This window comes from Brassica napus, chromosome C1, assembly GCF_020379485.1.
Source record: "Brassica napus cultivar Da-Ae chromosome C1, Da-Ae, whole genome shotgun sequence".
Lineage (NCBI taxonomy): Eukaryota > Viridiplantae > Streptophyta > Magnoliopsida > Brassicales > Brassicaceae > Brassica > Brassica napus.
Genome location: NC_063444.1, coordinates 46,518,032 through 46,532,878, shown reverse-complemented (window position 1 = coordinate 46,532,878; position 14,847 = coordinate 46,518,032). Strand labels below are relative to the sequence as shown.

The window sequence follows — 14,847 nt, the reverse complement described above, 5'->3', positions numbered from 1 at the left end:
GCAAGAAATGTACCTGAGTTGAGAGAAGGTACAACAACAATGAGAGTAATGAACAGGGCCGTGCCTGACTTTTTCTAGGTTAGAAGCATAGAATTTTTTTAATTTGAATTTGTTTTAAGATAAACTATTTAACCTAAAATAACTGGTAAAAACACAGATAATACAAAAACGATGCTAAAGCTATCCCGAACTTGTGACCTGATCAGTTAAAGCAGCTTAATCAAGCACGGAATTAAAGACAACTTTACGGAAATCGACCCTAAAATATATACCTCCGTTTCCGAAAGTAAGATGTTTTAGATTTTTTTCTTGTTCCACAGAGATAGATTTTCTATATTGTTAAGGTATTTTTTTATACTTTTGAGGAACATTAATTGAGAATATTTGAATTGATTAAATTTCATTGGTGGAAAGTTATTGGAAAGTGTATAATAAAGTAAAAAATAAATTAAATTATAAACATTTATTAAATTCTTAATAAACGTGCATACTCTAGAAAATCTTACTTTCAGGAACAGAGGGAGTATTTAGTCTAACCGGCCCCGACTCCAATGCTTGACCTGCTTCCTATCAAGCATGGCCCTGGTAATGCAGTCCACAGGCTGAACAATATGAGTCAACTACCTTCTTTTTGTAAGTGAAAAACATGCAATTGTTAGAACTTTAAAATACCACTAGATAATAACGTGATTATTAGTTTCGTTATTTTTTAATAAGGAGACATTAATCTGTTTAATCTGGATATCGGTTCGGTTTTAGATTGTTTTTGGTTTTTAATCTCCTAAAATATAACTACCATTTTAAATAAATGTTTATTTGGTTTGTTCGGTTAAAATGTTTGATGTTTTAGTTTTTTTTTTCCTGTGATAATCAAAAATTACTATTATTTGTTTGTTTTCATGTTATAAATCTTAGATAGTTGTGATGTCGAACCAATGGTTTCATATTATAGTTTCTAAACGGATAATAGTTAAAAAAAGAAAAGAAAATTATTAATATAAATCATTTTACTACAATTTGGCCGATAGTGAAAGAAGCATTAAGGAAAATAATATTTTAACTTAAAAAATCAGATATTTCAGTTGTCGTAAATACTTAGTTATAAGGTGCTCACGTCAATGTGCACATGTATGTATGTAAAAGTATATAAAGATGGTTGATAAATATATAAAGATACTGTTAATTAATATTAAATGACATTTTTTCAAAATAATACATGAAAAATAAAATTCTTAAAATGAAATTATTTAAAAACAAAAATATTGTAAAATTTATATAAACTATAATATATAACTTATATATAATTTTTTTTAATATATGTATATATGCATATAACGGATCAAATTGGATATCCGTTCCTATCAATATTGATATTTGTGATTTGATTTTTTTTTACGGATATTACATTTTAGTATTTGATTTGCTTCGTAGAGTAACGAATATCCGGATTTTCGGTTCGAATCAAAATGGATAACGAATCGAATCAAAATATATGAATTATTTATCCAGCTTTATTCGTAAACTGTAAAAATAACGTAAAGAAGAACCATGCATGTGAGTTTTATATTAAAAAAAGTAAAGTATTGAACATATTTATGTAGAGTTTGGCTGAGAACCTCTCTACATGTGACATGTGTCCATTTTAGTGTGAACGCATTTATTATAATGCTTTTACATACATGTTTCAAGTTTATTGTGAACGCATTTATTACAATTATTCTCTTTTAATATATAAGGGATATTCAATGAGAGAGGATTTGAAAAAAAAACTAAAATTTTATGAAATTTCTAATTCAATAAGCCCCTCTAAAAGTACGATATTGGATTAATACATGTTGATTTTTGGAAGATTATACCATATGTTAAAATTATAACAATTCAGAGGAAATAATTTACCACTTAACTTAAGCAAACATAATCATAGTTAGATGATGATATATATCAAAAGACAAACTAACAATTGACAGCCAATTGTTGAAATTGGAACTGATTAATCATCACCTTCTTTCCATGTTCACGGTTGCAGTTGCAGTTGTGCTGTGCTTGGAACATAAGAGCACACAAGTGGGCGACATAAATCAGAGATCAAAAATCCAAATTTGTTAAGTTTTCCATGATCCAGGGCCTCTCCAACATTCACAGGTTTGTAATATTCATCTTCTCCAATTATGTTAGCTCTTTGGTTGTAATGGGTCTCAGTCCGTGCTTGTCCACCATTGTCCAGATCGACAACCACAGCAACTTTCTTCTCCTCGTCAATGAAGAAACTACCAGCTTGAAAATCAACCCGACAGAAAGAGGTGGTTCTCAAGAACTTGCTCCACGAAACTGCACCCAGATCAATATTACTTGAGACCCAAATCTCCAATGTGTGATCAATCACGCTGCTTTGATGTAATACCGCAAGCTGCTCTTCTCTGACACAAGATAGAGACACAAAGTTGCCTACATCATGAGTTTTAAACGGAAGAGGCAACCGCTTTCCAAATTTTTCTGTTGTAAAATCAAAAGAGATTATCTCCTCAGTTTTATTTCTTCTACCTATCGTCCACCTCTCTTCAGCCAAAAAATAAGTATGACCCTTCAAAGACACGCCACGTTGATAACTATCTATATTCCAGTCGGGACTGACGTTAAAAACCTTCCACGAACTAGAGCTCAACTCGTATATTTCGTACCCAAAAATCAGGTATTTGTCGACGCTTCCAAATTCACCTTTGGTGTCATACTTGCCAAAAACCCTCAAGATTTTGTAGTTACGGTTCTTGTCATATCCAACAGCATATCTGTCTTCACTTCGGAAAGTGTTTCTTGGTTGGGTCCACCTTGTTTGCCCCAAATAAGGATTCCACACCAAAAGTCTCGACCTGTCCTTGGTGACACATAGCAATAAACCTCCACAGTGAAAGACCTGAGTGATTTCTACTTGGTCAAGTATACTGACTTCCTTTATAGATGGATCAACGAAGTCTCCTTCGTTTCCAATTCCTTGGAGATCAAACTTCATCGAACAAACCTTATAATCTTTCAGCATGAACCCTAGAAAATGCTTCCTTCCTGTTGATGCTGACTTACCAAAAACCTGGTTTTTGGATAAATTATTCCACTTTCTGCAAGTGGAACGCACTGCACTTAGGGATGTCAACGGAACCCTAGACAATATCTCTTCTGCCAAATCATCTGGAAGATCAGACATTGTTGTCACTTCTCCACATTTCAACAACCGGCTGCAGTGAAAAAAGGATAAAGATTAGAAAGATCATATACTATACCTTGAGGGAGATAATGAGTATTCAGTGAGATAAAAAGTAGATTCAGGAACAAAAGAGAGAAGATAATAGAATCAAACCTATCGTCCAACATATAAGTTTCAGCCTTCTCTATGAAACCTATGGCAATCGCAAACCACTGCAGCTCTCCACCAAATACTTCTTTTGCTCTACGGTCCAACCCCAGACCAGCACAAATCTGCACCAGCATTTCTCTCTCGTCCAGCATATTCACAATTTTTTTATTTTGGTCGACATGTTGGGGCTTTATATACGTTCAAGATGAATCAGACTCGCTTAGTGAGCTCTTCCTTAGGAAAAAATATCAAGATCAATTTACACACCGTACCTTTAGATTTTCTTCTACCACTCGGGTGAGATAGCTTTCAAGTTCTGACCCGCGGATGTGAGTCAAATATTTTTGCCAGTTCTGAGGATTCTGCCATAAAGAGACAGGCGAATAGTCATGCATTAGAGCAATTCCAATAGAGAGTTCTCAACATAAAATTCTCAAAATAAATATATATATTATGTATATATAAATATTAATATTTAATTGCAAATATCTCAAAATTATCGGAAACTTAACGAGAATTCGGCCAAAAAAAACCTCAACTTTGCACGAATTGCCAAAAAAAACATGAACTTTTGGGCTGACCAAAAAAACACCAAACTTTCATTGACTTTTGAATTAATTAACAATGTTTTTGCTGACCTGCCAATTTAGCACGCCGTCAACAAATTTATCAGAAATATTTGACGTCGTCATTTTCAAATGAGATGAAACGACGTCGTTTTACATGATTTGAAATTAAAAATATGTAGACCTCTGGTTTGATCCAGAGCCTTTCCAACATTCACAGGTTTGAAGTTCAAGGACACGCCTCGTTGATAATAATGTATTTTCCTGTCGAGCTTGACATTGAAGACCTTCCACGAATTAGAGCTCAAATCGTATATTTCGTACCCAAAAATCAGGTATTTGTCGACGCTTCCAAATTCACCTTTGGTGTCATACTTGCCAAAAACCCTCAAGATTTTGTAGTTACGGTTCTTGTCATATCCAACAGCATATCTGTCTTCACTTCGGAAAGTGTTTCTTGGTTGGATCCACCTTGTTTGCCCCAAATAAGGATTCCACACCAAAAGTCTCGACCTGTACTTGGTGACACATAGCAATAAACCTCCACAGTGAAAGACCTGAGTGATTTCTACTTGGTCAAGTATACTGACTTCCTTTATAGATGGATCAACGAAGTCTACTTCGTTTCCAATTCCTTGGAGATCAAACTTCATCGAACAAACCTTATAATCTTTCAGCATGAACCCTAGAAAATGCTTCCTTCCTGTTGATGCTGACTTACCAAAAACCTGGTTTTTGGATAAATCATTCCACTTTCTGCAAGTGGAACGCACTGCACTTAGGGATGTCAACGGAACCCTAGACAATATCTCTTCTGCCAAATCATCTGGAAGATCAGACATTGTTGTCACTTCTCCACATTTCAACAAACGGCTGCAGTGAAAAAAGGATAAAGATTAGAAAGATCATATACTATACCTTGAGGGAGATAATGAGTATTCAGTGAGATAAAAAGTAGATTCAGGAACAAAAGAGAGAAGATAATAGAATCAAACCTATCGTCCAACATATAAGTTTCAGCCTTCTCTATGAAACCTATGGCAATCGCAAACCACTGCAGCTCTCCACCAAATACTTCTTTTGCTCTACGGTCCAACCCCAGACCAGCACAAATCTGCACCAGCATTTCTCTCTCGTCCAGCATATTCACAATTTTTTTTATTTGGTCGACATGTTGGGGCTTTATATACGTACAAGATGAATCAGACTAGCTTAGTGAGCTGCTTCCTTAGGAAAAAATATCAAGATCAATTTACACACCGTACCTTTAGATTTTCTTCTACCACTCGGGTGAGATAGCTTTCAAGTTCTGACCCGCGGATGTGAGTCAAATATTTTTGCCAGTTCTGAGGATTATGCCATAAAGAGATAGGCGAATAGTCATGCATTAGAGCAACTACAATGTAGAGTTCTAAACATAAAATTCTCAAAATACATATATATATGTATATATAAATATTAATATTTAATTGTGTGTATCTCAAAATTATAGAAAACCCAACCGAAAAGTCGTAGTTTTAAAATATCTACAATTAAATACTAGTATTATATATACATACATGTATTTTGAGAATGCCACAAAATACATAATGCTTGATTCTATGCTCAAAGAGTATGTAAACTTAAGAAGAGAGGCTGTACTTATTGTTGTTCAAAAAAAAGAGAGGCTATACTTACTTCCAACCAGCCAAGTTATTTGATTATCTGAACAGCTTCGAAAGGGTTTCTCTGTACCAAAATCTCACTTAGTGTCCAACCAACTTGAAGGTGACATATTTATTGTAAAAGTATACAGCCTACCTTCACGCAGATACCAAATCCTATACACAGCTCCTCTGGCAAGAAAGTAGTCTTGGAAGCAGGAGTCACCAGGAGGCAAAGTCTCCTCTCTAGAGAAACAAACAGAGGCACAATAGATCATTCTATGCACAAGTTCCATACAGTTGAAGAGGCTAGCACGAAAATGGGACGGGAAAAAGTACCAGTGTGGACAACATGACAGCTCTTCTTGCATTCCTGATGGCAATTCTTCTGCTTACACTGGCCTTCACTCACTATAACATTTTGCACAAATCGATCTGCCATCCCGCGGTTAAGATACTGTAATATACATAAACAAAACTAGATAAAAGTGCCTCAGGAAGAACAATGAAAAAAGATACTAAAGGCTATACCATATACTACTGAAAATTGAAAAAAAAAAACTAAGTATAACTGCCTCAGGAGGAGGCCACAATGGTTTCATAACACAGAATGTTACTTTGGCAACAAAAGATGCTGAAGACTAGCATATGCTACTGGCAATTGAAAAAAAAAAATTAAATTAGAGTGAAAACAAGAGCAGGTGACGAGCTAATCTAGCAAGGACCTAATATCCACAACATAGAGTGTAGTAGAAACTGGACAACCGAAAGAAAGTTCAAAACATAAGCCAAGCAAATCAAAAGACACAATTCAGGTTCGTAAGGCAAAAAAATTTAAAACCCACATGGCCAGGCCAGCCAGAGACGGAAGCCACGTAAATCCAGACCAAAACAAATCCAAACACGCAGTTCTGTGTTGACGTATAACAAGTAAATAATTGTATGCACTAAACTGAAAGTGAGAAACTCTACGCAACGTATATAACTTTATCAGTCGGAAAGAAGCAAAAACCAGAAGAGATGTGCATGGATCAGACCAAAGATAAAAGGGATGTGCATGGATCAGATCAAAAGGCAATAACACTATAGATCCACCCAGGAACAAAGCCAATTAAAGACGCAATAATCGGTGAAACAAACAAACATGATTCGGTGAAAACGATGAAGGGAAGAATCTGGTACCAGTAGAGGCTAGAAGGAGATCAATGAATCTACCTACGCGCTGAAACGTTTGAAGGTATGTATAATTGTTCTTTGGTAGAGATTTGTTTCCTTCTTAAAAGTATTTTTTTCTATTGGTTATTTGTTCGGGATGCCCATAAAAGCCCACTCCTAACGACGTCGTATGTAAGACCAACTCTCATAAGAGAAGATGCACTCTCTCCAATAATAGCATGCTGTGGAAAGTAGTGTCGCAACCATGACCAGGGACTTACCTAAGGTGTTGAGAAAGAGACAATGGCTTGAGAGTTGAGACCCTCTCTCACATCATAATTTAGGTTCTCATTCTATTGTAATTTATTCAACTGGTTACACAAAATTTTTTTTTGAGTTTTTGTTTTATTTAATAGTATATTACAGGGTAATAACTTTTACATATTTATTTGTACTATTATACTTTGTTTTTGTATAATCTATGGATTTTGCATAATATGTAATTACATTTTGCTGCTGTTTTCACTGTTTTTCATCTTTTATTGCTAAATATTTTTTTCATCCTTTGATATTATAAATTCTGCATATATTGTATAAATTTATACATATACATACACGACCAGGACAGAGACTCAGTATCATCTAGGGTCCTTGGACAAAATTTTTATGTATACACTACAATTATAGTTTTAATATCAAGAAATATTATTTAAAACAATATCAAAAATCTAAAAAAATAAACTAACTAACTAACTAATTTGTTTTTTGATTACAATATTTTATATTAGTATGTTTTATAAGACTTTTTAAATTTAAATTAAATATTATATATTAAAATTTTCAATATTTGAAGTAGGTTCGGGGTATTCGCTTTGACTATTCCTTAAACTAAGCCGTTCATGAACACAGTATTTCATATGATTTTAATATTAAATATTTATTTTATGTAATATATAGTTGTTTCTTCATCACTATTATATATATATTACAAAAAACACAAAATACATTCTGTTTTATTAGTTATATTTTAAGACCTAATAAAATCACTTTTAAGATAAAACATAACATACCATAAGATATTAGAGAGCTCTAATAATTGACCACTTTCTTAAAAAAAACATTTTAACCATAACACGGAATTTGATGTTTTGGTGTTCAATTTTTTTATATATCTCCAATAACAACACCATTTCTTATTATTTTTATTTTTTATATTTCTAACATATTAATTATTTTAGTTGACTAATTACATTTTATCACATTAAATTTTTTTAGAAAATATTAAAATCACAGTATATTGTTTTTTATTACAATTTGATATAACTGATAATTGATTATATTATTAATTAAAATAGAAATAAAATAATATTTTTAATGTGAAAATACAAATATAAAATAAAAATAGTATGATATTTATTTGAACTAAGTTTAAATTAATTAATAGTATTAACATAACTATAAGTAAATGAAAAATAATAAAATACATTAGTTTAATATTTGGTGTGATGAATTTTGTATAACAAAACACCAAATTTAGTGAAATAATATAATTTTTGGAGTTATATTCAGGAGCGGACGCACGTGAGAGGTGAGTGGGACATGTGCCCCAAGCTATTTTGTCTTTTTCCCTAAGAAATTAGTACTAATTTTACATTAGTGCTTTTAATCCCCTATACAACTTATTTTTGTTGCCACATGTCATCACTAGGATGATTCTTAGAATTACTAGAGAAATATGTTGGTCCATCTAATTATATAATAAGCTTTTTATTAAACTAATCATAAATTCATTATTATGTCATTTATTATTTCCTTAAATAAAGATTACGGAATTGCCTAATGTGCCTAAAGTATATATGACAATTAATGATTTTGAATAATAAAGATCTGATAAAAAAATAATGTATCTTCTATCAAATTTGTTTAATTTTAAACTATCAAAATAATTTAAAAAAATCACAATAACCATATTATAAAAATTTTGATTTTTTTTATATGTTATATTTTGAATTTTAAAAAACGACTATAAATTACTAAAACTGTTAAAAGTTTCACATTCAAATTTTGCGATCCATGGTTTAAAATTTTTGTTATGACAAAATACAAATGATTACAAAATCATATAAATAAAAGTTTAATTTAATTAATCATTAAGATTTAAAATATATATGTATATATATATCATTCTAAATTAAACTATAAACCATATTGAATAAATAAATATTTTAATTTCAAAATTTAATTTGAATAATTTTTTTTGATAAAAGTTTTGAACTAACATTGATAAATTTTTTAAAATTATAAATTACTAAAATTATTAATCGCACAATGAAAATTTTGTTATCAGTAATTTAAAGTTTTTGCTATTAAAGATACACATGATCAAAAAAACATATGAGTAGAAAGCATCATTTAATAGACATTAATATTAAAAATATACTATGTATGTTAATATCATTTAAATTTAATTACATATCCTATCAAATTTTTAATAAAATTGTTTGGATTAATAAAATTGATTTATTCGTTCGCACCAATTTAATTATATATGTAATAGTTACTGACTTTTAATTATTCAATATATATTTATTATTTCATAATATGTAAGAACATATAATATATAAATTAATTTATATATATATAATGTTTATCCCGCGCAAGGCGCGGATCTTAATCTAGTTTGAATATTATTTACTATATGAGTCTCATAATATAAGCTTTCCCCATACTATATAAGGTTTTGGATCCGTCCATGGATCTATTAGAGATGAAATCACACCAAATTTAGTGTTTTGGAATGGAAAAAATGATGCTATGTATAAGCCCCCTTTTCCCCAAAAATATGATGCTATATATGTGCTTGGTCGTTGGCTTCACCTAAGATTACTCAAAATGGTTCAACCTTTCATAATAACTTTTGTTATATGTGAGTATGTGAGCAATGCGCCACTAACGAGGACGTCAAAATATTGACGAACAAATCCAACAGACGTAAACAAAGTGCGTAACATATTGAAGATATCCTCCTCGTCCAGCATGCATGTGAGTCCCACTTACTGCGACGTTCTTCTCTACGTAAAGTTCTACAAATTAAATACTTGAAATGACAATGACAACCATGCTGTTTGTTTCACTGTTAAATTCACCAATGGAATCGGAGAAGAAAAGAATTTCAACTGCCTCACCATCTCGCTTATCGATCTTTTTGCTACTCGGATGTATTGAGATTCACATAGTCTCCCGAGGCAATATAGACGGTTGTAGAGCTGATTTCTTTCGTTTGACGGGTGCGCTAGCCTCAGTTGGTTTCCCACTCCTCTTCAAACCCCTTTCACTAGGGTATTTCAACGTCTTTTCAGACTATCTAAAGCTCTTTCGAGCTGTGGTTTCAAGGATTCAAGTGAAGATTATCCGCGGATCTCTCTACTTTGAGCTAGTCTCTCCTTGTAACACTTCTATCTTAGGTTTTATTGTTTCCGTGTTATTGTTGTTCATCTTACCGTCGAGCATACCTCCGGTTATAAATGTTGTAACGCCTTAAGTTTGAATTAATAAAATTTGTGACAAAAAAAAAATACTTGAAATTATCTGACGACCGGTTAATTCATATTTCAGAATAAGTTATGTGTTAATTAGCTCATAAAGCCCTACGCCTACAAGATTTTAATTAGGATTCAAATTCCACAAACACTATGCTTTAAGTTTACTAAAATTCGTAAATTGTGACAATTATTTTATAACTCATTTATGTTATACATCAAATTTACAAGTTTGAATGCATCCTCGGGACTAAATCACACTGTTATTCTACAACTATTTTTGTTTTGTAAATGAAATACATGTAATACTAAAAGTACGATGATACTGGATTTACACATGTTGATTTTGGAAAATATATACCATATGTTAAAATTATAACAATTGAGAAAACCTAGAAATAAATATCACTCAACTTACTTTTTTAAATTCATTCAGTCAGCCCTGGACCCCGATCCGATTGGGTTTATTTTTGTATTCAAGTAAATGTTTAGGCTTAAGAGAGAGAATTATATTAAAAAGTACATATAGAATCTCAAATAAACTAATTCATAAATTATATAATTTTAAACAAATTTTCTTCTTCGAAATAATACAATTTTGTAAAATAATCATGTACAGCAATCACAAAATACTAATTCATGTTAAAATTTGTCTATAATAAAAAAAGAACTTGTGTGTTTTAAGCGCATGTCAAAATCTAGTTAAATTTACAATATGAGTTCTTACGGTGTAACTAGGTGGACCGTCCAAAAGCATTAATATTAATTCATAGATTGACGCATACATATCTATGATATATAACTTAAATTAGAGTTTGACCGCGCCCCTGCACATGTATGTAATTTTAGTTTTTATAATAAACATTTTAATATATTGTTTACTTGTTATATATCGTATAACTCTATGACATTATTATGTATCTTGTTCGACATTATATATATATATATATATATATATATTAATTTAGGTTTTAATAATTAATTTACTTTGCTTGTTTGTTTGCATACCTATATATTTTGTAACATTTTGGAACAATAAAAATTAATTTAAAATAATAAAATAAGAAATACTTTCAAAAATTACTCTTTGTAATATTAAATTTAGTAACTACATGCACTACTCTTTGTAGTATTAAATTCAATAGGAGTATATTTGTAGTAATTTTAACATGTTCAATCTAAAAATTTCAGATTAATAAAATTTGACACAATTTGTGTTTGATTAATAGGCTCTCTGAACATGTAAAATCACAGTTTGAATATCCTTTTCGTTTGATTGCATTGGTCATATCCAGACAAAAGTTCAGAGAGCATTGGATGAGGATTTGTATTTTGTAAGCTGGGATCCAGAACTTATCCCACTAAAAACTTATGAGCCAATGGACAACACTATTAAGGAACCTCAGGTTTTGGATTGTGAGATTACCATCCAGGTTAAAATTTAAATCAAGTTATTTTTATCTAAAGATTATTTTTTTGTTAAAAATAACTCATAATTGTTGGCTATATCAATTTCAGGAAAACACTGAGCATTTCGCGAACTGACCTATGAATAACACTATAGGATTATCTCAAATCTCATAAAGTGTTTGTGAATAAAGAAGACGATAAATCCCTGAGAAAACAGTGCCTTGAACTGGCAAACATGTTCTCAGCAGCTGGTGATTTCCCAAAAACAGAGCTTGAAGTCGAAATACCACCACATCTGTATGTGAAAGAATATCCAGATTTTATGCAAAAATGATATAAACCAGTGTATGAGTCCAAGACAGTGATATGAACTCGAAACTTAGCAATCGGTCATATGAACCAAACCAGTCACCTCAATAGCTTTAAGCACACGAAATCCTCGTACGCAAGCATGGACTTTTCGGAACACAGCATTTTCTATTATGTTGGATGGCTCTCTTGGCGACTTGGAATCTTGCATGATAGTAGGATTTGATGTGGAACTAGATATTGATTTGAGACTTATATTTTGTGTTTGACTCTGATATGAACACTACATGAACACCTCATCATATTCTAGCGTATTCGTTTCATCCATACAACCCATCATGGATCTACCCTTGGAAATCCATATACGGGTCTTACTACATGGTTCCACCAGTTTTGATTCTATGATGTAGTGAAGCATCATTGATAGAAAGGGCTCTGAGAGTTTAATGCCACAAGAGACTAGATCCTTGAGAAATTTGGTATGCTCCCTTGGAGGCATTAGACAGAGAATCTTCATCGGGTCAGTTAAGACGGAGTCTAACGTATCCACAACTTCCTTGTGTTTCTTTTCAAAAACACTGTCACTAACCCCCAAAGTGGACAAAAGTGTTATCATTTGTCTGTTTAGAAAACAAGGTTGTTCCTTGGTCCATGCCAACACATCCAGTTTTGTGTGATCCGAATGGAACTTTCTCATACTACTCCTCAAAGACAGTTTCTTTGAGGAGTTTGGATCCTTAGCGACTACTCCTTTGTACCCTCCATATCTAATCTGAAACGCAGATGGAGACACTCCTTCAATATCGCATTTCCTAGCCACTAGTTCAGCAAACTCAGAAGAAATTTTCCCAATTCCATCTGAAAACACATAGCGTTTCCCTGAAGAGAAGATCTCCACATCAGGAATCAGCTCAACATCATCAGCTTTGACAGTGAGCGTCTCTTTAGAAGAGCCGAAAGATTGTCCCAGCCTTGCAGCATACTTGGCAACATTCTTTATGCTCCCAAAATCCTCCATCCATGATTTAATATCCTCTGCCTTGATCCCATCCCTCGGTGCAAACATCCAAGTCTATGTGTTCTTTAATTGGCTAGCAGAATAAGCAAGAAACTCAAAGGAAAATGAAACGAGAAGCATCTTTGACTATGAAACAGAGGCTGACCAGTGTGGTTCTGTATGATCCACATAACATCACACTTTTTATACTTGCATGACTATATGGCTCCAAAATTACATTTCAGTGTTGTAATTGGAAGGTTAAAGGCTGAATATTTCTGTGTTATTATTTCATAATATGAGGTTCCTTATATAAGGATTACAAGAAGAGATAAATAGAAATTGTACAAATCGTAATCTTACTAGATTTAGGATAACTACTAAATACATAAATGGAAAGATTACATCTACTAGGAAAAGGAAAAGGGTTTCCTTTTCTCTAAGCTTGTGGCCGCCTCTCTCTCTCCTCTAGGACATGCGGCTGCTCTCTCTCCTCTCTCTAGGGTTTCGGTTATCTCTCTTGGTATGGGCCGGTTATGGACCGGACCGATTATGGACATTCATCACTTGATTTATAACACTCCTCCTTGGATGCCATAACCATACATGATGATTCGTAATACGCTTCACGTTGCCTCATTAAAACCTTATCAGGAAAATCCAGTGGGACAAAACCATGATGAAGGAAAAAGAGTACAACACGCACTACTCCCCCTGATGTGAACCTCAGTGGAAGTTCTTTAGTCTACGCATCTGATGCGTGAACTGTCCTGAACATGCAGGTGGGGAATTCGGCCAGTTTCATTACTAAGCCGTAACTAGATCACTTCGACCTCTTAGGTCGTTTCTCATGTCCTTTGACATCGAGTGTCCCGGTAAAGCATGTGTGCTACATTGTCCTCAGAGATCACTGTTGGATCTTTGCAAATCGTGTTTGCATGTGTCCATGGTCTAGACGTGATCGTCTACTGTCAACTGCTCTTTACTTTGGTCGGACAAACTAAGTACTTATGGACAATATACTAAACATGGTTATCATGAACCTATGTCTCGGTGTATCTTCTATACACGGATGTATATCAATGGCTTTATAATTTTATCATACTATGGCTTATTGGCCAGAATATACTCATGGACCCATACATATGGTCATCAATCTTTCTTGCCTTAGGCAATACCATATATATATCTATCTCGGACATTGCAGTCCTTTATCCATCTCTTGATGACGTCCTATGACCTATCTTTCCATTGGACCATAACACGCACTGGTATATATCTATTAGGTCATGGATCTCGATTGTACATTCTTATGGACTGCAACCTATTGGTATCCGATCGAGAGGGATAGATTTAAACGTCTTCTCTCGGCCTCACGGCAATGTCACGTGAGAGTAACAGCAGTAGCAAACTATTCTACTATGCCGGATCCTTACTAAAGGATCTGATGTCGGATTGGTCAATCCGGAGATCATGCTATTGAGATAGTAAGCTGAGGCAATCACCTTTCTTTAGGCTGATCTTTCTTTTCTACTAGCCCGTACTATGATCTAGTCGGTTCATGCTAGGGCTACAGATTAATAGATAATCTGTATAAACCTCTCTTTAAGTTGGTTTAGTATAAACACAAGGGATTTCAAATTTCTTTATAAATTCTCATATGGACAGAATTTGATCATTCTTATAGAACTCCCTTTCATAATATATGCAGCTGCTTTATGTTTCAGTCCATGAACAGCTTACGAACAATGTTGTTCCTTCATCCAGTGATCCATATGCTGCTTACTACATCTTTATATGTGAATCTAATTCTTTCATATGACCAGACCTTTATCAATTTTGAATTTGTGTAGCAGCATCCACCACATAGGAGTTTATCTCC

At 33.0% G+C, this 14,847-nt stretch overlaps 3 protein-coding genes across 4 annotated transcripts; all 3 read right to left on the bottom strand.

Annotated features, from left to right (window-relative positions):
• Positions 1-1,353: 1,353 nt before the first annotated feature.
• On the bottom strand, positions 1,354-3,211 carry LOC125580303 (F-box/kelch-repeat protein At3g13680-like). The gene has a single exon (XM_048744625.1). The coding sequence runs from the start codon at positions 3,194-3,196 to the stop codon at positions 2,015-2,017; it is 1,182 nt and encodes a 393-aa protein (XP_048600582.1). The 5' UTR covers positions 3,197-3,211; the 3' UTR covers positions 1,354-2,014.
• A 94-nt stretch (positions 3,212-3,305) lies between these two features.
• LOC125580302 (F-box/kelch-repeat protein At3g13680-like) lies at positions 3,306-5,809 on the bottom strand. 2 transcript variants are annotated; one of them, XR_007318076.1, is made up of 4 exons: positions 5,178-5,809; positions 4,908-5,092; positions 3,619-4,785; positions 3,306-3,534 (listed from the first exon to the last, which is right to left on the bottom strand). XR_007318076.1 is itself a non-coding variant. In XM_048744624.1 (3 exons), exons 1-3 carry the CDS (start codon positions 5,298-5,300, stop codon positions 4,041-4,043), a joined length of 1,053 nt encoding a protein of 350 aa, XP_048600581.1. In that variant the 5' UTR covers positions 5,301-5,809; the 3' UTR covers positions 3,373-4,040. The 2 variants fall into 2 exon arrangements, 1 of the variants encoding a protein (XP_048600581.1); XM_048744624.1 differs by having other exon boundaries at positions 3,373-4,785.
• Positions 5,810-12,037: 6,228 nt separating this feature from the next.
• LOC125580300 (RNA-dependent RNA polymerase 1-like) lies at positions 12,038-13,468 on the bottom strand. The gene has a single exon (XM_048744622.1). It carries the CDS (start codon positions 13,032-13,034, stop codon positions 12,252-12,254), a length of 783 nt encoding a protein of 260 aa, XP_048600579.1. The 5' UTR covers positions 13,035-13,468; the 3' UTR covers positions 12,038-12,251.
• Positions 13,469-14,847: the final 1,379 nt, after the last annotated feature.

Bases quoted from the DNA above. Each gene is read 5' to 3' on its own strand.
- LOC125580303 (XM_048744625.1), bottom strand. From the start codon at position 3,196: ATGTCTGATCTTCCAGATGATTTGGCAGAAGAGATATTGTCTAGGGTT.
- LOC125580302 (XM_048744624.1), bottom strand. From the start codon at position 5,300: ATGCATGACTATTCGCCTATCTCTTTATGGCATAATCCTCAGAACTGG. The intron at 5,093-5,177 runs GTACGGTGTGTA...ACGTATATAAAG, and splicing joins TGGTAGAAGAAAATCTAAAG to CCCCAACATGTCGACCAAAT. The intron at 4,786-4,907 runs GTTTGATTCTAT...TTTTCACTGCAG, and splicing joins ACTTATATGTTGGACGATAG to CCGTTTGTTGAAATGTGGAG.
- LOC125580300 (XM_048744622.1), bottom strand. From the start codon at position 13,034: ATGTTTGCACCGAGGGATGGGATCAAGGCAGAGGATATTAAATCATGG.